The sequence below is a fragment of the Camellia sinensis genome, chromosome 1, assembly GCF_055761805.1.
Source record: "Camellia sinensis isolate YWXY chromosome 1, ASM5576180v1, whole genome shotgun sequence".
In the NCBI taxonomy this organism is placed as follows: Eukaryota; Viridiplantae; Streptophyta; class Magnoliopsida; order Ericales; family Theaceae; genus Camellia; species Camellia sinensis.
The window spans coordinates 57,076,131-57,101,130 of NC_138961.1; the positions used below are offsets into that span (position 1 = coordinate 57,076,131).

At 34.3% G+C, this 25,000-nt stretch overlaps 1 protein-coding gene across 6 annotated transcripts; it reads right to left on the reverse strand.

Moving 5' to 3' along the window:
• Window positions 1-602: 602 nt before the first annotated feature.
• Window positions 603-6,452, reverse strand: LOC114269431 (putative inactive receptor kinase At5g58300). Of its 6 annotated transcripts, none has more exons than XM_028210763.2 (4): window positions 6,348-6,452; window positions 6,089-6,137; window positions 2,152-3,460; window positions 603-1,424 (listed from the first exon to the last, which is right to left on the reverse strand). In XM_028210763.2, exons 3-4 carry the CDS (start codon window positions 3,410-3,412, stop codon window positions 793-795), a joined length of 1,893 nt encoding a protein of 630 aa, XP_028066564.2. In that variant the 5' UTR covers window positions 3,413-3,460; window positions 6,089-6,137; window positions 6,348-6,452; the 3' UTR covers window positions 603-792. The 6 variants fall into 6 exon arrangements, with proteins under 6 accessions (XP_028066564.2, XP_082733988.1, XP_028066548.2 ...); XM_082877862.1 differs by lacking the exon at window positions 6,348-6,452 and adding an exon at window positions 6,227-6,300; XM_028210747.2 differs by lacking the exons at window positions 6,089-6,137; window positions 6,348-6,452 and adding an exon at window positions 3,948-4,305.
• Window positions 6,453-25,000: the final 18,548 nt, after the last annotated feature.

Below are 25,000 nucleotides of genomic sequence, written 5' to 3' on the forward strand. Positions count from 1 at the left end.
ACGAACCATGATGGGGTTGGCGAGGCGACGTTCGCCAGAGTTGGGGGCTGGCTAGGCTACGGTCGTCGGAGTTTGAGGTAGGCAGTAGGAGGTGCAATGGTTAGTGTTGGAGTGCTTGAAAAAACTAAGGTTAAGATTTTGTCTAAAAAGGTAATTTAACAAAGGGACAAAATTATAATAACAAAAATTTAAAAGATGGTGAGTACTGAATAAATGAGTGGTGTATAAATAGTATTACCCTAAAATATAACTAAAAATCTTTTTGCATCATAACTAAAACAATATTATAACCAACATCACAACAAATTATAACGAACACCATAATATGTATAACCAAAGCCATAACTAACGCCATAATAAATCAAAACCAAAGATCACAAACATCGTATATACACACCCAAACAGAATTTCCCTAATTCTATTACCACTTAAAGAGAGGTCTGCGCAACAATTGTATTACCACCTGTCTAGTTTGGTTGGGGGAAGTAAATCAATTCAGTGTAGTTTAGAACAACTCTTTGAAACATGAGCCAAAGGAAAACTTGGTAAATGTCTTTGTGCTCCATCACAAATAAAAAAAAAAATGGAAAAATGCTCAAATATTTGTAAATCTGATGATTCTAAAAAATCCATAAAATTGAACATTACATTAGAAGGAACAACACAAAATGCACAACATTGAGGATGCATTGCAATGAATTGTACAAGAAGTTTTCATATGGCCTCTTAAAACAAACTAAGGAAACTTCTAGAACTGATCAGTAGCAGCAGAATCAATTCCATAGAGCAACTTCACGGCAGCGTACCCACATTAGAGGCCTTGGATTTGCTGTCCTTGGAGGATGGTCGGTTATCCGATTCAGATTGTCTGATTTCCTCAATCATTCTAACAACGTCATTCATCGTGGGCCGCATATCCAGTTCCTTCGTAACGCATGAAAGTGCAATCTGAAGCATTTGCACCATCTCTTCTTCAATATTTTGATACCTCATCAGCTCCAAGTCAAAAACTTCAGCTGTCCACTCTTCCCTGACAACAGACCGGACCCACCTCGGGAGATCAACTGCGTCATCGTGCCGTGAAGATTTGAGAGGGACCTTGCCTGTCAACATCTCAAGTAAGAGGACACCAAAACTGTAGACATCGGACTTTTGAGTGACTTTTCGGTTCTCAATCACCTCTGGAGCATGATATCCAGGACCTCGCGACATGGTTGCTAGGAAGTTTATTAGAGGAGTCAAGCCAAAATCGGATATGCAAGCATTGTGATCTTGGGTGAGGAGGACGTTGGAAGACTTGATGTTTCCATGGGTAAACTTAACGCCGCCCTCAGAATGGATGTGGGCGATTCCCTTAGCAGTTCCAAGTGATACCTTCAACCGTGAGTCCCAATCTAGTGGTGTTCTTCCTATGCCCCTGTTACCTGTTATTTGTTAAAAGTAGAGAATAAGTGATTGAATAATGAGAGATCTTCAAACCCAAGTTTTATTTTTAAGGGCTGTCACAGCTCACTAGTACATTTTAACCCAAATTTTTTTATAATTCAGTTGTCACAATGACAAGTTCAACATAGAGGAGTTAAATAATGCCCACCAATGTAGCCTTAGTAATTAATCACTTACAAATAGTATATGTTGCTTATTAATTAGCCATAGACCAATAGTTGAGTTGGGCATTCATATCCAAGTTCAAGGACATTCTATAATCTAGATACTGTCCCAATAAATAAGTTACTTTCTTATCCGAAAGTCATCAAAAGAAATAGTTCTAACAAGGGTCAGTAACTCAACAAAATTTCTAGCTTTAATTAGTGGAAGTCTTCTTCTAAGAGCTTTTATTGCACAGATATACTATAAATGTCCCTACCCACTATATTTCTCTGTTGTTTTTTTTTTTTTTTTTTTTTTTCTGTAATGTTTTTAAGCATCCTATTCGTGTTTGTAGTTATCATGTTGCTTAAATAGATCATATATAGCTAGGTATTCTTCACCCTATGTTGAAAATAATGAATAAATCAAGTAATTTTCTGTAAGGCACTCCTACTAAAATAGTTCAGTCACAACAAAAATAGAGCACTACTGAACATTTTACTGCAATTTACAACCAAAAAAAAAATTAATTAATTAAAACGAGATTAAAGCAAATCATACCGTGCAAGCGAGCAAACAAGCTGCCCGCTGGGATGTAATCACAAACTATAAGTTTCTCATCCTTGGAATAGTAATAAGCACGAAGTGGCACAACATTAGGGTGCTGCCCCGCCCTCCCTACAACCTCCATTTGCTGTTCAAATTCCCTCTTTCCAACCCCAACTTCCCTCAACCTTTTCACCACCACCATTACACCCTCATCCAAAATAGCTTTATAAGCTGTTCCGTAAAATCCCTTCCCAAGAACTTCGGCTGAAGCTCTCAATAAATCCTCGAGATCAAAGTTATATGAACATCCTTCGAAGAAAACCAACTTGTTCTTCTCAGCTTCTTGCACCCCACTTCCAAAGTCCTCGGGCTTCTCACTTCTCCCACCAGTAGCAGTCTTTCCTTTCAATAAATTACTACCGCCACTATCTTTCTTCTTCAGACAGAAGAACAAGACCACTAAAACTAGAAGAAAAAGAAATGAAGAGCCCCCAATTGCAATGGCAATGATAGCACCTGTCCCAAGCTTCTTGTGGCCAGCATTTTGTTTTCCAGGGACTATAGGAGAAGGAGAAGGGGGAGAGCTTGTAGAGCAATCAGTCAAAGGTGGTCCACATAAAAAAGAGTTCCCCACGAACGAAGAAATTGGGAACTTCCTGATTGAATATGGAATTGAGCCACTGAACATGTTGTAGCTCAAATTCAGTAGCTTGAGTCTTGGAAGGTTGAGCTTGGGGATAGTGCCGGAGAATGAATTAAACTGGAGGCTTAACACAGTGAGTCTTGGCAAATTATTAATTATGGGTGGAATATTACCACTAAAGGAGTTGAAGGAGAAATCAAATACATTGATTTGGGAGGAAAGAGAAGAGGGAATTTTGCCAGAAAAGTTATTATGTTGAAGATAAAGGGATTGAAGGGAAGGTATGGAGGGGATATCGGAAGGGAGATTTCCGTTGAGATGGTTGGATCGCAGGCTCAGGAGTCTAAGAGCGTCTAGCTTTCCAATAGTATTGGCTGGGATGGGGCCAGATAGTCCAACACCTGGCAGATGGATGCCAATCACTCTTGTTCCATCATCATTGCACGAAATGCCAACCCAAGAGCTGCAAACTGAGAGATTATAATTCCAGTTGAGTTTTCGGCTATGTGGGACAGCAGAAGCAAAATCCAGGAGGGCCTGCCTATCAGAATTCAGGTCACCGATAATCAGCGGAAGAATAGGCAGTAGGAGGAAAATGGAGGTACCCACTGGAAAGAATTGGAGCTTCATGGGGAGTTTCAGAGTGGGGTATATGGCCTCAGTGGCTCTTTTGCTCTCCTGTTCAAGAACAAGCATGGTGAAACAAAATTAGTCGATCATGTATGTGGAGGAAGAAACAATATTAGTACTAATAAGAATACAGTTGCTTCATTACAAGCATAGGAAAGATCTGAGGTGTGCAACAGCAAAAAGTTCTGAAGACTGATTGTGCCTTAATTTCGAAAGGTAGCAATTGAACAAATGAGTTTTAGACGCAGATAAGAATAAATAAGCACAAGGGAGATTGTAAAGATTTTAAAAATAAAATAAAATAAAAAAAAAAAACGACGACAGATAAACACCAACACAAAATTGAGCATAAATTGTCCATGGCAAGGAAGAGAAACAAAAGAAGACAATTCCTCTCTGAACATCCTGCAGAAAATGAGGACATGTAAATTCTGTTGATGCTTCATTGAAAACATAGTTTCCAAGCAATATACCGAGTTCTACTCTTATCATACAACTAGCACCAAATTCTCTCTTGACTCTTGCCTTATAATACCTTTAAATCTGAAGGACAATTGTTTATAGTACTTCCTTTTGCACATGTAAGCATAGTATCAGTTGATGGTAGTCCTGAAGCTGATAAGCATTGAATAAAGTAAAGCATTGAAGTTAAAGGATTAACAATTCAACAAAATGATCATTTATTTACATTGCAGTTTGAATTTTTGTTGCAGGTGCCCTTTGTCAACGTTTTCATACTAAAATGTAAAGCTTTTTTTTTTTTTTTTTTCTACAGTTTTCCTTTTGCTTTCCACTGTTGAAAATCCTTTCTAAAAGAAATAGAAAACTTAGTTAAAAGTTTGGTAAGAGAGAACATAGGAGAATCATTATTTTAAAGAGAAAAAAACTACACCCCAACCATTTTGTTTACCACTTATATAAAATTAGATAGCAACATATACTGTAAGAACTTGGGAAGTTAAAAAGTTGTACCTTCCCACCCCTAGCCTCTTTATAGCGAATGAGCTAAATTCAATTTTAAAGTCCAATGCTTCATGTGGAAAAATAAAGGTTTTCTCCTTTTTTTTTTTACACTCCAACATTATAATTGTGAATCAAAACATTCTAAGTTCAATATATAATAATTTTCACACTAATATATAGGGCATGGAATTCTTTTTTACACAAAGAAGACTACCGAGGCCGTAAAACACATAATTCCCTTTTACAGGTGCATAAAAATATGTTGTGTAACTTTGAAATGTTGGGAACTATCAATGTTACTTTAGGTTGAAGATTATGGGGGGGAAAATGAGAAAGCAGAGGGCAAAAATGTTCTTGATTGACTTCTCCATAGTGATAAAGCAGGTCACTTTTTAAAAATATAAAGAAATATATCTAATAGAAATACTGCACTTAGAAGTTTCAAAAACAATTAGCAAAAGTAATCTACATAAAAAAATTTTAAAAAAAAAAGCTATGTCATTAAAGAGAATCCAGACCAAAAGGAGCAAAAAAAAAATAAATAAATAAATAAATAAATTATAAAGGAAAAGCAAAAGTTCACCTGTTTCCTTGTTCCGCAAAAGAGAAGGTATTCGAGGCTGGAAAGTGAGTAATTAGCATTTTCAAGATTTCTGTGTCACCTATGAAGCATTGGTAGCCCAAAATTATTGCCTACGAGTACCGGGTACTTACTCGGTATGGATACATTGGTAGCCCAAAATTATTGTCCACAAGTACCGGGTACTTACCTTGTATGGATAGGCATACAAGTACAGCCGCACAAGTATCAGATACCCAAAATATGTATTTGGTACGTGAAATGCTTTGGATACATCATGGGTATGGCTCCAATACATCATGGGTACGTGGGTTCGTTGAAGCATAAATATAATTTTTAAAAAATATGTAGGTACTAGAAAAATTATATTGTGCCTATTTTTTAAAATTTTAAAAGTGTTAGGTGCTTTTACAATTAAAAATATATATAAAAAAAATACATAGGGTTCTCTGTGTTAGCATTTCAAAACTATATTCATTTTTTTTTTACATTTGATTTTCTAATTGTTATGTACTAATACAAATTACAATTTTTTTTTTTTTTTTTTTTTTTTTTTTTTTTTTTTTTTTTTTTTTTTATGAAGGTACTGGACTGTAATATCCTTCAGCATACCCATAACGCACCCACATCCGCACCTCCACCTGTGCTTCTATAGCCTCACTAACTCACACCAACTAGTGGATGAGGTACTTATGATGCCTGGTTTCAAGTCTTAACGACTGCAGCTTTCTTCCTATAATCCTCTCCTGTTAATTTATTAAAAAAGAATAATAAAGAAAAAAAAAAAAAACTTGCACCAAATTTCAAGTCATGTTTGTTGCCTTGACTAACAAAGGGTAATGTGCCAAGATTTATGCCCTAGAATAAGTAAAGAAAATATTTGGCAACTTTATCCACTAATTAACAGTGACTTTGGATTAGATGTTCATGTCAAAAAACCAAATAACACTCAAAAGCAAAAGACACACAAAAAGAGAGAAATTTACACACAATACACACATGCATTTGAGTCATCGAGCATCACAAAGCACACATTTTGGTTCCATCAACAGAAGATATATCAATTGCACATTATAATTCATGTAATTCAAAATCTGACTACAAACAGAGAGACAATAGAGAGAGGGACTCACAAGGAAAGCAAACGAACAGAATGTCTTTGAGGAATTAATGACTTGTAATCTGTAAACACATAATTCAACAACAAAAAAAAATTCAGGAAAATTAACACCTTGTTACTAGATCTCAAAATTCCAACAGATTACATTTACCTCTGAAAAACGAAAATGCATGAGGGAAAAAGAAGAAGAAGAAGAAGAAGAAGAAGAAAAGCTCATACATATGAGACAAATGAGAGAGAGAGAGAGAAGAATTGGGCAGAGTGTAACGTACATTCAGTGAAAGAGAGAGGAGAGAGACTTCGGGGACGGAGAGGAGCGACATTGAGACTCAGGAATTGTGCAAAATGCGATTTTACTCTCTTCCAACTATATATACTAGCAGTCAGATAATTAACCATAAAAATAAATAACAAAAATTTAAGTATATTTTTAATGAAATTTAAACTTACTTTGGGTATAATAATATTTTTTATTATAACATATATAAAATTATCACGTGACATAAAGAATAAAGTTTTACCAAACTAATTTTAAGCTATCACTTAATAATAGTATAAATATCTATCTATCTATCTATCTATGCTATTATAAAGTGAACACATAACTGTTATGGTGTCCTGAAGCTTTACTCTCCTCATGCCTTTACTCTCCTCATGCCATGTGGCAGTATTTTTTATTTTTTAAAAAAAGGTTAAACAAAGAGATGGGCAAGGCTTAAACCCATGGCCATAGATTTAAGTACGAGGACTCATACCACTTAAACTAAATACACATTATAATATTAATTTCATTATTTTTTTTTTTATTTCTACTTATTTAAATTGCACACACATCGTGTATATATATATATATATAGGTATAGATATATATGCGTTGTTTTTTTATATACGTCTGGAAAATGCCATTTGTAGAGTGTATAGTGTAGCGTGTTGTTATTTCGTGGGGCTTCAAGAGTTTGAACGGTCTCGGTCCCCAGCTCACGTCTGTGGGTCAAGTCCATATCCCCCATGGTCCCCATGGTCCAACAACTCATTGTTCTCCTCAACTCATACCTGGCACCACGCCTTGCTCCTCTCTGTATACTCTACGGCAGTTTTTTTGATGAGCTGTACTAGTATAGGCTCCCATTTATGACCATTGATTGCACTAATCAACTGTTTATAAGGACCTAAATTGAGTAACAAACGTGTTAGGAATAATATTATATTCACTAATTAGTGTATTAATTAATATATCAATTAATGATGTTGTATAATTTAAGAGATTTTTGGTATTTATAATGTGATTAATGAGTGAGGTTAATAATAATGTTATAACTAGTATTGGTACATTAGTTAGTATACTAATTGGTACATGTAATATCACTCAAATGCTAGAGACTCCAAAAATTTTACCAAATATCCCATATGGGTGTACGACTCACATGGGATCCACTTGGTAAAATTTTTGATAAAATTTTTGGGGTCTCTAACATTACCCAATAATGCTAGAGATCTCATGTTTGTCTCACATCTATGTGAAATATTTAGTAAAAAATTTGGTCGAATTTTTTGGATTTCTAGTATTTTTGACCTTAATTCCCTTCAACCTATGATTTGGACTAGATAACATTGTTCGAGTTCATGAAGTTTATGATAGGTCTCATTTCAATCATCTAAATTATTTATTTTGTCGGGTCTTTTGTATATAACCTTCATAAAAAAATAAATTTTTTTTTGATTTAATAGTTGTAATTATTTAATTTATCACGTTTGTTACTAAAAAATTGATAGTCTATTTTTTAAAAAATATACTTATCATCTATTTTTTAGAGACAAATGTTATAAATTAAATAAGTTACAATTATCAATCCAACTTAATTTTTTGTGTAGATGATATGCATAAAAGGCTCGATAAAATGAAAAATTCAAAATATCAAAACAAGCTCCATGATGAACTAGATAGACTCAAATTACACCCTGTAGTCTATGAACTGGACTAGAGAGAATATCATAGAAATTATATCAAATTGACCATCTAACTACATAAAAAAAGTCCATCAATACATGTAACTACAAGCATATGGATCCCGTTTGAGAACACTTGTAAGTTAATTTATTTTTATTAAAAATTAATTAATGATGTCTAGTTACAATTTTGAACTTTAGCTTATTTGATAAATAAAATTTTTAAAGAAAGATTTTTTAAAGTTACAATATCTATATATATATATATATATATTGAAATGCTTAAATACTTGTACACAAAATAGTGTCATCCATTTTGTATCAAACAAAAGTTCTGAGGGTATTATGAATATTTGTACAATGAAAATAAATAAATAAATAACAACGTGATAATATTGTCGACCAAAATTTTAGTAGCTAAAAGTGACTTTAGTAGCTAAAAGTGACTTTTAGTAGCTAAATATTGTCGACCAAAATTTTAGTAGCTAAAAGCTAAAATAACGTGACAACGTGACAATAACAACGCGACAAATGTAGCGGCCAAAATTTTTTGTCGCAGAATGGCTTTGGCGACCAAAAAACAGACAATTGGCGACCAATATTTTAGTAGTTAAAAGTGACTTTTTTTGTAATTAATTAGTTTAACCAAACACATTTTACTTTTCTCACAGATTATTAAGAACTGCACCAAACATATTTATTACTTATTTTAAGTTTTTTCAACTATACATAATTTAAAATTATATAATCATGAAACCTAATTTAGAAAAAAAAAAATTCTTTTATTTTCTATTAAATTTAAAATTTGAAATCACATTAGTATGCTCAACAACCACATTCATTCATGCACAATGGCCTAATTCCTGTGGGACCTCAAAACCAAGCATATATTTGTAGCTCTCCATTTTCTTTCTTTTCTTGTTAGCTTGTTATATTAGCATTTAATGGGTTTTATAGGGTTTAGTTATGATTGCAAGCTTTTTTCCTTTCTATTTCCTCATGATTCATGAATGTAAAAATTACTTATATAAAAGGTGGTCCCATTAATCTGAATAATTGCCATGGTTGGTATAGAGCAAACAATTTCATTAACAAGCAACATCACAATCTTCAATTAGTTTAGGAGATTCTTAAACACCATCATTTGCTTACCCAAAAAAATAAAAATAAAAATAGCACCTTGTTTGGTCAAATAATGATGAATTCGAATTTTGTTGCTAGTTCTAGGAACAAATGATGAATTAGGATTAGAAATCAAATTACTCATTATTCCTTGTTTTGGCCTCACTCTCATGCATTCAAAATTTTATTGTGATTTTCTGCATAAAAGGTTCATGTAATAGTCACATGGTAGGGTCCTTCCTTGGAGTTCTTTCAAACCATCATTTTCTGGCGTTAGATGGAGCATGCTTTTTCGTTAAAATGGATCAGGACTCAGGAGATGACCTCGCAATATAATAATCATCATATTTTTATATTATATTTTGTTTATTGTCTCACTTATTAACATAATATTGATATACGAGCATTTCCAATCTTTCACTAATTTTTTTATTTAATTCGATTTCAAATTTTAGTAACAGTCGTGCCTTATACCCCCAGTGAGGTGGCGCGCCCCCACTGGCTGCCAACCGAGAAAAAAAAAAAAAAAAAAATTGTTTTTTTTCGCCCAATCATGGGCCTCCACCTCACTGGGGGTCGACCCCCAGTGGGGGTATAAATCATTTTTCTTTTAGTAAAACGTTTGATTCGATACAAATCATTCCAATCTTTTCATCAAAATCTTTTGAAAAATTCCCCTCTTCTACCAAAATTTTCTTTTTATCAAATTTAATGAAAAAAAATCATTTCCAATGTTTCATCTTTTTAAATTTTCATTAAATTTAAATTTGATGAGTTCTCAATTTGATAAATAAAAAAAAATAAAAATAAAAAAGGCAAAAAAATAAAATAAAATAGCTCTCACTAAATTTGATGAACATTTGATGAAAGAAAAGATGAAGAATTGGAGATACTCTCATGGATCTCACTACTAATGTGTATCTGCAGTTTTGACAAGGAAAACACATGAGATGGTAAAATTAGAACGTAGAAATAGATAGTGATTTATAGCATTACTCATTTGATTGTATCATACATGCCTGCTCAGAAATTTTCTCCAATGGGGTAAATTTTTCCCCCCTACGAGTTGAATAATGTCAAACCAACCCCTCTCTTTTTTCCTTGTTTTTGTCAATAGTCAAAAGTTCCATTGATGAAAATTAGTGGACTAGAAACAAAGATGGAGACCATAGGATGCAAACCAGATGAAACCCATCACAACAAAACAATACAAGAAAAATACAATCAGATAACCAACCAATTTAAACCTAATCAGGTCTTAAATGTGCATTTGCAGTGATACTGCTCTTCTATTGAGCCAAATCTGTGAGCATAGTCATTTTCCACAACTCTTGGTCCATATCATTATTCGTATTGAAATTTATAAAGTTTGTCTTTAGAAAATCCAATAAATTTGAGGGCCTTAATAGGAGGTAAAATAAGAACAATCCCTACATTCAAAGCTGGAGGGAGTGTTGTTGAACCATTCAAGCCGAGTATAGACGGAGCGATTTAAGTGGTGAGATCTAATGCAAGATCCAACTGTTCTGAACAAAGGGATTATAATTGTTACAGTTAAATTTGAGCGAACAACCTGATACTACATGCCCGTTCGCCATGTACCAACAGATTAACAGTAAACACTATTACAAAATCACTAGCTGGTATGCATGCTTGCTTAGATATAATGCCAAAGTGAAGATGTAATAGTCTGTTCAATTCAAATTCAAATCTTTAGTGATGTTTCGAACTATTTGTAAAGAAATTAGGAAATGATTCGAAGGCACCTGTAAAAGCTTCAACATCAATTTTATCTGAAAAGTTTTCTTACCAATCAAATTAAGTGTGTAATGATCAAACAAATATATAACGGTAAACAATTAAATTTCAAACATGCTCAACATGCACTTGACTATTCCCAGCATCTACAGTTTGAGTTGATTATTCATAGACGGAAATAAGAGAGAATGTTCAGCTAAAATGAAGAAGAGTCTAACAAAAGCCGGGTTCTAAGTTCCAAGAACCCCATTAAAGCCATATTCTCCCCAAGAATAGCTTACAAACCCTTGCAAAATAAGTAGTTCATTAAAAAAAATAATTTGATTTACAAGACTTTTACAGTTCTGGAGGAAAACATTATTGTATTGCAAGGTAACATGAAGATCAACAACACTAATTGTCATAGAATGCCTGCCCGGGCACAATACAAAAGTAATTTAATTTGTCAAATCAGCTATCAGCTGAACAAGGTAATGTTATTGGTATTTTTCTCTAAAAAGATAAGAAATATATATAAAATGAATCAGATAGAAATGACAAAATATTTTTTTTATTAAATAATGAAATACATAATAAATTATAGAACTAAAAATATAGAAATGAATTAAATTATATTACTAATAGAACAAATTATTAACATGGGTAATTGCAAATTAGAACTTATCGAGCTAAACTAAATTCTAAAAAATTTAAGAACAAATGATAAGAAAAAAAAGCAAACCGAAGTCTGTGTGATACCACAGTTTCTTTAAAACAGATTCACCACTTTCCGATGGAATGACACAGCGGAATACACAGGGATTAGATATCATTCTAATAAACAAAAGAGCTCTTAAATTCACAAAAAAATAAAATAAAATTTTTGAAGATATGAGTGGTGATCACACCATAATATGGTGAAACCTCTCACACCATATCATAATCTTCTTTTGGTGATTAGTAAACCTTCCTGCAAGATGTAGAATAATCTAGAAGTATTTTGGGGTTTGAATTTAAACACAAAGAGACACAATGCTTCATAGCATTGTATCTATTCCCATACATTATGATGACTCTTGGCAAAGGTTATCAAAATACTTATAAATAGTTGGAGCAATAGGTCTTATGATTTACTTCCAAAAACTAGAAACAATATATACATAAACACTCCATTTGCTTCCGGATTATGAATTCCGTCTTGCGTGATAAACACCCTCACGGGAACTTCGATCCATTGCCATTGTTAAGATTATCTTTCAGTGGTATCAGAGCAAGTTTGTACACATAATTGCAGATGTCAAATTACAATTTGGAAGAACAAAAATTTCCTGAAAAGTTTTTACCAAAAATTTAGAGTATAATCGATCATCAATCTTTAGCTTTGGTTAATTCCATTTGTTTATTTAATCATCACCAACATATTGTATTTCCAGAAAACTATCCGAAGAAAATAACTGTTGTGGTGCCATTGTTTCAAACCTTGCCGAAAGTGAGTCTGAATTGTATCATTGGAAACAATTTTATAAAATATTTTTCGGTTCGGATTGCGTCTCCAAATTGACACCATCTTGTTTTTCTCAGAATTTTGATCACAACGGTGAAATTCGTTGTGAAAAACGGCGAAGATTTGATCCTCAAAATTTGAATTTTAGTCCATGCTCTCCGACTCCAGTTGCCGAAGAAAACGACCGAAATAATACCTTTGGAGTCGTTGCAGCGTCTGAGTTGAATTTAAATTCCCTTGGACTGAATTCAAATATTAAAAGAAAAGGCCCAAAAATAAGAATCACTACAAGGAAATCAATTCCTTTGGGCTGCAAAATTAAAAAGAATTTTCTTCAGCCCAAAAGTCCAGGCGCAGCTCACAGTCAGGCGCAGCCCATGACCATAGGCGTGACCCAGCAACCCAGTGGCCTAGAAACACAGCCAGCCCAGTGCGCAGACCAGCCCAATAGCCTAATGCTGCTGCCCAACGCGCGTCCAGATCCGCGCGTCGCCCCAGCACCCCGCGCACCGCGCCCGGACCCGCGTCCGTCTGCTTCGCCCGACCCCCGTTCTGACCCGCGCACTGATCCGCGCATTGACCAGCGGTTCATGCCGATTTGGTCTCAGCCGGTCCAAACCGGTCCAGCACAGTACTTAGACCGGCAGCAGCCTGGTCCAAACGATTTTTTGGCTCGTTCTCGCTCATTTCAAGGCCATTTTCAGTCATTGAAAAGCCAAAATTTCCAGAATTTTTCAGTGGATCGTTGTACCAAATTTTCTGAAAACAAAATTCGAGGAGGAGGCTATCCAAGGGTGTCACCTAGGAAAACATCCAAAGAAACATTGTTTAAAAGGCACCACTGTGTTCCTTGGGCTCGTAAATATTATTACAATGCTCATAAGCAAAGTATTGGGTTTACTAGGCCTTTGGGTTTTCATCATTCTTCTTACCCAAGGCAACAGTACTGTTTTATTCCTTTACATTATTTTCATCACAGGGACTGATTCAACAACTACAAGGCTTTTCCTTATTGTTGTTGTTTTTAATTTTGCTTATTTTTATTTTTATTTTAGTATTGTAATATTCACATTTGAATTTACATAGTAACACATTTTGTTTTTCATATGGCTATTAAAAATACCATGGATTCTTCAAGGATCGAAATGCTTAATGGAAATAATTTTCGAGTATGGATACGCCACATTTCTTATCTTCTTACACATGAGAAAACATTGCATACTTTATCCACTTCTAAATCAGATGATGATTCTAATTGGTTCCAAAATAAATGGATAGAAGATGATGCAATGGCAAAGGCAACTATGTTACATAATATGAAAGATAACATTATTCTGCTCTTTGAAGAACATGAAACTGCCGGACAACTAATGGAAGCACTAGAAAGTAAGTATGGAGTTCGATCGGATACTCAAATTCAATTGCTCTTGGACAAATATAATAACACTCGTATGAGTGATAATGATAGTGTTGGTGATCATGTTAATCAAATGGAATTAATTGCTAAAGAATTATCCAACGCTGATCACTCTTTGTCGGACAACATACAAGTAACAACCATATTTAATAGTCTTTCATTGTCTTGGGATCATGTTATCACATCTCTAACTCATAGTGGACGAGAGATTTCAATGGTAACATTGTCTGTACTCTTAGTTTTGGAAGAAGAAAGAATGAAGCGCAGGCGTAAAGAAGGATTGTCTTCTAATTTGTTGATGGAATAATCTTTACCACAACCACAGAATAATACCCACACTCCATTCAACAAGAAAAAGACGACTTTTTTTAAGAAAAACTGGAAAAAAGGAATTCAGAAAGGATGGAAGAAACCACAAAAATGGCAAAAACAACAACATCACAAGCATCAAATTGGCCCATGTTACAAGTGCGGTCAAAAAGGTCATATCAAAGCCAATTGTCCTTAGAAGAAGCAGAAAAAGGAGCATAACCCTGTTGCCATGATAGTTTCTGAAGCAATGGTGCTTGAACCTTCATCAAATTCATGGTGGATTGATTCTGCTGCAACTAGGCATATTGTGCAACATAAAGACATGTTCGTGGAGTTTACTAAAAAGAAGGTTGGTGAACACAGAATCTACATGGGTAACAACTCCTATAGTGATATTTTGGGCATCGGCAACTGTCAATTCTCTATAAATGGAACTTCTTCATAATGTGTTTTATGTACCCAACATTCGGCGAAATTTAATTTTAGTTCCAGTATTGACTCAAAAAGGTTTTGAGGTTAATTTTAGGTTTAACACAGTATTGATTAAGAAAGGGAGTGTCTTAGTGAAAGGTGTAAAAGTGAATGACATGTACTCTCTTCCTATTGATAATAAAGTATGTATTTCTGATTATTTGCATGTTTCTACTAGTAATAGTTCTGATTTGTGGCATTTAAGGTTAGGTCACATTAATAAAAATAAAATGTCTCGAATTTTTAAAAGTGGCTTATTGCCTAAAGTATGTTCCGATGATTTTGATATATATGAACCATGTATCAAAAGCAAAATGACTAACAAGCCATTTTTTAAACATTGGAAATCATCAGAATTACTCGAAATAATTCATTCGGACATTTGTGGGCCTTTAAGAACTAAAACTCATCGAGGCATGGAATACTTTATTTCTTTCACTGATGATTATTCAAGATATGGACATATCTACCTTCTTAAACACAAATCCAAAGCAATTGAAAAGTTTAAGGAATATAAATTAGAGGTAGAAAAGCAACTTGGTCGGTCCATTAAACATTTGAATAATGATAGAGGTGGCGAATATGAAGCTATGGATTCTTTCTGCAAGGACAATGGCATAAAATATTTGTTTACAATGCCATACACACCACAACAAAATGGGGTCGCAGAAAGACGAAATCGTACTCTCATGGAAATGACAAGGTCTATGCTGGCTCATGTTGATCTTCCTATTCATATTTTGGGGGAAGCCTTGTCTACCGCTGCGTACATATTAAATAGAGTTGAAACAAAAACCAAACCTCTAACTCCTTACGAATGCTGACATGGAACTAAATCTAATGTTCAAAATCTCAAAGTTTGGGGATGTAAGGCACATGTACTTGTTCCTAAACCTTTACGGGACAAATTGGGAAGCAAAACTTGGGAATGCAAGTTTATTGGTTATGTCGAAAATGGGAGTGATTATCGTTTTTACCATCCCGAACGTGGATTGATAGAAAGTCAAGATGCTATTTTTCTTGAATCCACTAATCTTGTTACTCCTATTGAACATATTGAATTGCTCTCTGACGTATCTCAGGATTCTTCTCTTCCTTCTTTGTCACACAGTCCACATATTCTCCTCGAACCATCTAATAGTGGGAGCAAACGCAAATTACATGACGTTGTTTTCCCTGCTTCAAATTCTGAGATAAGTAGGAGTAAGAGAGCAAGACGTCCATTTACGGTTTTGAAAGATCATTATGTTTTTCAAGTTGAAGAACTTAATAACTTAGTAGATGATCCTACTAGTTATAATGAAGGAATGAGTAGCGATGATGCTACACAATGGCTTGAGGCAATGAATGAAGAACTTGACTCGATCAAGAAAAATGATATTTAGGAATTAACTGATCTCCCAAATAGAAGAAAAGCCATTGGTTGCAAATGGGTTCTTAGAAAGAAATTCAAAGTAGATGGAAGTTTAGAGAAATACAAGGCCAGGTTAGTAGCCAAGGGTTTCACTCAACAACCTGGAATAGATTTCGTAGATACATATTCTCCTGCTGCAAAATTTGCCTCAATAAGAATTCTAATGGCGGTAGTCGCCAGGATAGATTTGAAATTGCATCAATTAGATGTTAAAACAGCTTTTCTCAATGGAGAATTAAAAGAGGAAATTTATATGATGCAACCTGATGGTTTTCAGAACCGAGGCAATGAGGATAAAGTCTACAAGTTGAAAAAATCTTTATATGGACTTAAACAATCTTCAAGACAATGGTACTTGAAATTCCACCAAGCCATTTTAGAAATGGGCTATATTGTGAGTCCATTAGATCATTGTCTTTATATCTGGAAAAATGATGACAAGTTAGCAATATTATCTTTATACGTGGATGACATATTGTTAGCAGGAAATTGTCCAGATATGATTATAAAAACCAAAACTTTCTTAGCATCTAGATTTGAAATGAAAGACATGGGTCTTGCAACCTATGTTCTAGGAATTAGAATTTCAAGAGATAGAAATTCAAAATTATTATATCTAGGCCAAGAGAAATATCTAGACAAGGTGCTCAAAAGATTTAATATGGATAACTGTAATTCTTTAAGTATGCCTGTTTGCAAGGGACAAAGTCTTAGTAAAAGTATGAGTCCTTAAACTAAGTCTGACATTGAGGAAATGAGAAATGTTCCGTATGCTCAGGCAGTAGGCAGCCTAATGTATGCCATGACAAGCACTAGACCTGACATCTGTCATGCAATCGGATTGGTAAGTCGGTTTCAATCCAATCCAGGTAAGGAACATTGGCAAGCAGTCAAAAGAATATTCCGATATTTAAAAGGCACTAAAAATTTGAAGTTATGTTTTGGTTTGTGTGATCTAAACATAAAAGGATACACTGACGTGAATTTTGCAGGAGATGTAGATGATAGAAAATCTACTAGTGGTCATGTGTTCTTGTTTGGTGGAACAGTTGTTTCTTGGTTAAGTAAGAAACAGAGTTGTGTTGCAAAGTATACTATGGAAGCTGAATACATAGCTTGCAGCACAGCCGTTAGTAATGCAGTCTGGATAAAACGATTCGTTGACAGTTTACAATTAGGTATACCTGTTAGACCAGTCAGTATGTTTTGTGACAATTAGTCTGCCATCTCATTAATAAAAAGTGGAGCAAATAGCTCTAAGGGAAAACATATTGATGTTAGTTACCACTATATTCAGGACATAGTAGAGAGAGGTGAAATTAAAGTCAACTATATACCCTCAGATGAGATAGTGGCTGACTCTATGACCCAAGGGTTGTCTCTGGAAAAATTCAGAGAACATGTAGCTAATATGGGATTGAAAAATACTTAGTTAGGTGGTTTAGCTACTTATATAAGAGCATAATCGGATGACTCTGGGGACGCCTAGATAACCGATGTTTTGCGACTCTATCTTGCATGGAAACATGTTTTTGGTCAGGTAACAAGATAGAGGAACTGACAAGGTACGGATATCATAGTTAGAATGAGATGTAAAGTCCATAATATGCAACATGCTAACTAGATGATATTGTCTGCTTGATCAACAAAAAGTCATTGATAAGGTGTGTTAAGGAAAACCTTTAGGAATGGTTCTTAAAGGGAGTACTTAACAATAATTTCAGTGCAGGTCGACACATGAAAAATGTGTACGGCTGAAGTCGTCAATGGTGATTGGGTATGGACTATGAACCTATCACTGAAAATTGATGCTGTTCACTTGTTATATAGTGAATTGAAGTCATCTGGAATGAGTTGATAGTGAGAGAACACATCCGTACGAGTGTGGTCAGATTGGTGACAAAAACGTGTGCACGTATGGCCAAGTCACAATCAAACGTCGATCTATGAGGTAATTTCATAGATGAAAGTTGGCATGAGGCAAAATTTTGGTACCAAGGTTAACATGCCCAACTCAGGTTTTATCACCAATATTATAATGTGATCAAGTGGAAGATGAAGATATGAGTGGTGATCACACCATATCATAATATTCTTTTGGTGATTAGTAAACCTTCCCGCAAGATGTAGAATAATTTGGAAGTATTTTGGTGTTTGAATTTAAACACAAAGAGACACAGTGCTTCATAGCATTGTATCTATTCCCATACATCCTGATGACTCTTGGCAAAAGTTATCAAAATACTTATAAATAGTTGGAGCAATAGGTCTTATGATTTACTTCCAAAAACTAGAAACAGTATATATATAAACACTCCGTTTGCTTCCGAATTATCAACTCCGTCTTGTGTGATAAACACCCTCACGGGAACTTCGATCCATTGCCATTGTTAAGAGTATCTTTCAATTTTGAATCCACAAGGAAGAGAAAATATCTTAATATTATTGAATAAAAGTTGAATAAAAATTCTCTTTGTCATGAGGCTTACATAGCTATTTATAATAATATAAACCTTGAAGACCAAGTATTTTTGGACACTAAGATTACTCAAATTAAGAAATAATAAACTAATCTAATTCTTGGAAAATAAAAAACCTAAGAAATTAGAAAAAGAAAGTCAAAACAAATTAAGAAACCTAATAATTCTAAAATATTTATACTAAATTATAAGAATCCTAATAAAATAATATATCAAAAATATTAAAACTAAAAATATAAAAACTCTTAAAATCTTGTCCTACATCATGGATGCTGGAGGTATGCCGGCTTCTATCTTTCAGGATATGACCGTCGAAACCAGCTAATGTAGAAGCACCTTCTAAATAGTATCGGCGAACTTGACAATAGTTGCACTCTCTCTAATAAGAACCAAAGAAGAGGCTAACAAAAGAAAATAAGAAAAAATTTCTTTAGTGAAAAAAAAAAAAAAAAAATCTCCAACTTTTTATTTTAAAACACCATCTCCATTTTTCATCAAAAATCTCTCCAAAAATTATCCTACCAAGTTGGAGAGGAAATGCCTCTATTTATACAAGTAAGGAAATCCCTAACCATGAAGGCTATACATCAATAGGGCCATCAAATACCATTAACCAAAGCTTTCAACTCTAGCCATTAGGGCTAGAGTTACAAAGATTAAAAATCTATGGCCACTAATATGGTCATCAACTCGATCATCAAAAGATGAGAGTTATAAAAATTTATATTTCTCATGTGCTTAATATATACAAATATATATATATATATATATATATATATAATGTTTGAATAAACTAACTAAATGAGTTACAAAATGGATACTAATGTTGGGTCAACACCCGATTATAGTCCAAATCTCAAACACATGCACAAACTAAACCCAACACAACACAGCTTAGCCCAAGTTCAAGATTAAATCCAAGTCTAAGTCCAAGATGAAACCCAGCATATGCACATGCACAAGCCTAGGCCCAGTCCAAATCTAAGCTCAACTTTATTAAAGCCCACTTTATGAGACAATTTTTATTCATAACTCAATAGTTTCGGCTCATTATTTTTGTATTGTAATCTTCTCACTTAAAAGAATACAAAATCACTCAGACCCACCTCAACCTGCGGTTAGGTCCCACTTTAATTTTTAATTAAAGTTGTTAAAAAACCATTATCTCCAACAATCCCCACATTAATAAAATTGGCTAAATAAAGAAAAACGGGCAACGCTAAACAACAAAGACTTGGAGAAAGAGTACACAGAATAACCCTACATCAGAAAAGGTAGTTGTTAGCCTTGAACCTTTTGTAGTGAAAGCCTATCGGATTTACTAGTTAACCAGTGAATGTGATGTCTTGAACTGTTCTGCCGTTTGTATAAATTGAGACAATAGGCCTTACACAGGAATTACTCCAACCGTCATTATGTTCTCACTGTTGTGTCCGGTTTGGCCCTGGAACACTAGACTGGTTCAATGAGTGGTTTTAAAGAATCCAGCCTTGTCAAATCTGAAAGAAGCGGCCCCACTTCGCACTCACATAGATGACCTATATAAAGCATCTCGTTATATTACGGTTGACTACTTACAGCACTTAGGTCATTAAATGTATCAGCTTAACCTTTTACCCCACAGGGTATCACTGTATAAAAGAATGGGCAAGAGAATTCACCTCTTCAGTGACTCACCCATTACACCCAATTAGGTTATCTCTTTAAACCTAGATCTTGGGATTTCTAGTCAACTAGGTTAGGTTTTCCGTTCCGGTAACATTTGCTAAAGGCCTTGACCCCATTCCTCATGACGTTACTAACTCTCGATTTTACCCTTAGGTTGATGGATCCGTAATATTGTCCTTAGACTGTATATAGTCTATAGTGACAACACACGAGAGTAGTCGTCGTATGTAACTATGCCTTTGAGAATGTCTAGATTTTCCATCTGTGCCCTACCAATACTTGATTGGTTGTCGCAAAGTATAGAAAATTGCTAGCGCAAGATTTAATCAACATGGAATATCCTCAAGAAAACGAAAAAGTCATTTAGCTACATTAATACTAAATTCTAAATCCATCATCGATCTTGTGATACACATCTACTTGGAAGATCTCCAAGACACGGTTACAGCTCTAATTAGAGAAAACATATCCACTAATGGATTTGTAGTCTTCATATCAGATATCCAATAGACGCCTTTGTACCATTCTATTACAACTAGATAGCAAGTGTTATGCAACCCATAATCCCGAGTGTAGTGTAAATAATCCAACACTCACATAATGCCCTTCCAATGAGTAGCATTTGGATTACTCATGTATCTACTAACTTTGCTAACTGAGTAGGCTATACCTGGCTTTGTACAACTCATCAGATACTTTAAACTTCCAATGACCCGAGAATATTCTAGTTGAAATACACTTTCACTATTATTCTCGGCCAAATGTAGACTCAAGCTTACCAATTCCTCGACACACTTGTATCTGATTTACTAAAATTTTCAAGTATCTTATCAACATAATGAGACTGAGAAAGTATAATACTACTAAATGTTCTGGTAATCTTAATACCTAGAATCACATCTACAAGGCCCATATCTTTCATATTAAACTTAGAGTATAACATCCACTTGGTAGTATTGAATATTTTCTCATAACTACCAACAATGAACATGTCACCTACACACAGACACAACACGACATATATTATTGTCAATAAACACATTTGTCAATACCCACTTCACAACATAGTGTAGTCAACATAGTGTAGTCAAATTTCTCATGCCATTGTTTTAGTGCTTATTTCAAATCATAAAACGATTCTTAAGCTTACAATCTTTCCTCGTCTTGGAACAGACAAACCTTTTTGGGTTGTTCTATAAAGATTTATTTAATTAAATCTTTATATGGGAAAGCTATCTAAATATCTATCTTGATGTATCTCCAGACTTCATATAATTTCTATCACACTCACTATATAACTAATGATCACGTATCAAAGTAATCCAGACATTCTATTCGTCGGCATCCTTTGATAATAAGCCTATCTTGTCGGCTTTTATTCAGTTACATCCCAAGGATTACTACTTCTGCAGGGTCACATTAATTTAATAACTACTTTATAGAGAAATCACAACTTCAAATAAGTTTGTAGCCTCACTAGCCACCATATAGGCTTAAGAAGATTAGATAGAAGAACTTTATAGTCTTAATCTGTTTACATCTTCTAGGCTTATCTCTTTCTTCATGAAAATCATTTCCTCAATTCCATGATTGTATTCTTGTCCAAATCTGAAAATCAGATTTGTCCACAAGAAAACTGATATGCATTACTATATTATGCATAACTATTGAACTCAAAATCAACAAATTTTTAGGTTTATCCTACTCGCTTGGGTTTAGGTATTGCCACTTTTTGCACGAGACCCCCACATTTGCCACATTTTGCATAACATCCCCACATTTGTAGAATTTATATGAAGGCTCTCGTCCTCTCCAAAAATTCATACAGGGTCTTTAAACAATTCCTTGTGTCACAATGATTATAAAATCCTTAAAATCATGTCATAGAAAACATATTCTCAGACCTTCATCAGCCAAATTAGGTCTTTTCCGAATTCAAGGCACCAAACAAGTTTAGTCCAACAAGTCGTCACTTTGAAATCAATAGCCTAGGAAATACAGATCTAGTGTTCAATAGTCTGCTATTCGGAACTTCATAATATGGCTAGTAGTCTTATCACTAGGAATCACTAATTTCTCAGCATGTGGTCAGTAGACTTTTCACTACTAAGAATCATAGTATCTTGACATGTGATCAGTAGTCACTCCACTACTAGGAATCACAACGTCTTGACATAGGATCAGTAAACTCCTTTATTACTATGAATCATCATGTCTTGATATGTGATTAGTAATCTGTTTACTACTAAGAACCACAATCTCATAACTAAATAGTCAGTGGTCTAACACCCCCTAGGAACCACCAGTTTTCTATCTCTGTGATTAGTGATCTTGCACTCACTAGGAGCCACCAATTCAAAAATATATTCAGAATTATAAAAATTCAAAAAAATACATTTACCCACCCTGATGGCTTGTCTTATCTTTGCTTAAGCAAAGTCGCATAGCAATTATACATGTTATGATTGACACAAGGATAACATACTAATTGCCTCTGATTAATTCGGAGATATTATCATGTAATTTTATAATTTCCGTTAATCACACTTAATCTCTCTAGATTTTCCTTTAAGAACCTCGCAAGGCTTAAGGTTATCAAGTGGAACAACGTTTTCTGTTGTCACTTCTTGAAGCCATTTTTGAAAAATCACAACAGAATTTCACTATTCTGTTTTTCCATAAACTAAACTTAATACTAAAAAATCCAAAGTCTGAAATTTAATTCAAAATTGATCTCACCTCTTATCCTAAAATTGAACATGGTCAGAAAAGTTTTCAGGAAGATTGGAGGGATCACACCGGTCTCACTTAAGACTCAGTTAACCTTAGACAAAACTTTCAAGAGCATGTTGAATCCTAATCCATGAAAAACAAATTTAGAATTAAATTTTTCAGGAGATAAATTAGGTTAAAACAAATCAAGTTTACAAAACTTACAAGCAATTAAAAATTGCTATCAGAATTACACCACTCATAAAAGTTAACCAGTATTTCCAAAACTAAGCCTGTTATTTTTGAAAATAATTCAAAAATATTTTAGCTAATGCTAAAATTTGATTTCTTTCCTCAAAATAAAATACTTTAGAAATAATCAGATTATATAACCAAAGACTTTTTCAAAACTTGATTTCCTACCACTTTGGGAATAAAAAGATTAAATCCAAAGACTTCTTCTAACCACAAAGGTTTGAAACCAAATCCATCTTAGTTATTATTTTTGAACATAACTCAAAAATACTCTTTAGCCAAGACTAAATACTTTGGTTTATATTACAAAAAATCAAACCACTTTGGAAATAATAAAATTAATCCTAAAGATTTTCTCTAAACTCGAAGGTTTATAAGTTAGAGCGATCCTAGATTTTAACCCGGCTCGTATGGTATTATGAACTCGGGTCTTGTGGTTTAATGTTGTTATTTATGTCTTCTCCTCCTTTTACTCTTTGAAATTAAGTTTTGGAATGTCTTGAGCGTGTTCAGAATAGGTGGGTTGCTAGTTGGTCTAGAACCTTGTTGCCCAGAATTTTGGTCTTCCGCTCGAGCGAGGTTTGCAATCATTCAGTACTTTGTGTGTCTACAAAAATACTGCAGAAGTGTTTTTAACGCTTGAACGGAGTTTCTTACGCTCGAGCGGGTTTGAGCTCTAGCGGCCCTTTTGGCACTCGAGCGACTGTCTGAAGTCTATAAAATACTAGACGAGTGTATTCTACGCTCGAGCAAGTCTCATTGCGCTCGAGCGAATAGTGTCGTGCTGTTGTGTCTTGACGCTTGAGCGGCCTTTATTGCGCTCGAACAGGTCGAATTTATGTGTCTAACGCTCGAGCGTCAAACTCTCCGCTCAAGCGGACTGTACGTATATCAGATCGCGAAAGTGACTTTTTAAATCACTTTTTCTGTACCTTCTCTCTCTAAAACTTTCCAAAACCTTAAGTTGAGAGCCTTTCTCTCTAAAATACTCTCTCTCTCTCTCTCTCTCTCTCTCTCTCTCTCTCTCTACATTTTGACCTAGATTTAGTGATCTTCTCACCCTCCTTCCTTTGATAAAAAGATTGAGCTCTTCAAGATCTCCAATTCCATCCAAGTAGAAGTTGATTTCGTCATCTTTGGAGTTCATCCCTTGCTTGGCTTATCTTCTCTTTTTGAGGTAGGGATATTCTACTCTCCTATATGGGTTTTAACATAGATGTTGGCCATCTTGTATAAATGGTGTGATTTAGGGATTTGTGGATTTTGGGTGAAGTGGGGTTTGTATTTGAAATTATGAAAGAGGGGTTTTCTACCTTGGACTCCATATGTATATGTGAGGTTTTGAGTATGGGGTTGTTTGTATAACTTGGGTGAAATTTAGCCTTGGGTGCAACATTTGAGAAAATGGGGAGAATGCCCTAATTTGAATTAAATAAATCATTTGTATGATTAATAAAATCAATTGTGGAAATATGAAATTGGTTTGGAAATTATGAGATTGGGGAAAAATATGAATAAATGGTGTAGTTGGATTAATAAATCACTCATCTATGGAAAAGTTAATAAATTATCTGTTTGATAGATTTATTTATCTGTTTAGAAATATCTGTTTTGGGCTATCGGTGGAGGATGGCCATGATTGTTGTAGAAAATGCATGATGATTAGATAAATTGAAACTAATCAACTGGATTATGTCATTGAATATGACGGTTAGATTAACATATTGAATATGTGACTTAATTGGTCATTGTATATGACAACGTGTTTAAATACATTGCATATGTATCTTTGTCTGGGAGGAGAAATGTGATATACTCCATTGTTTGGGAAGAGATAGGGGATGAACTCCATTATTTGGGAGGAGATAGGGGATGTACTCCATTGA

Bases quoted from the DNA above. Each gene is read 5' to 3' on its own strand.
- LOC114269431 (XM_028210768.2), bottom strand. From the start codon at position 3,904: ATGATAAGAGTAGAACTCGGTATATTGCTTGGAAACTATGTTTTCAAT. The intron at 3,461-3,748 runs GTTGGTGTTTAT...GTTCTTGAACAG, and splicing joins CAATTTATGCTCAATTTTGT to GAGAGCAAAAGAGCCACTGA. The intron at 1,425-2,151 runs GTATGATTTGCT...AACAAATAACAG, and splicing joins CTTGTTTGCTCGCTTGCACG to GTAACAGGGGCATAGGAAGA.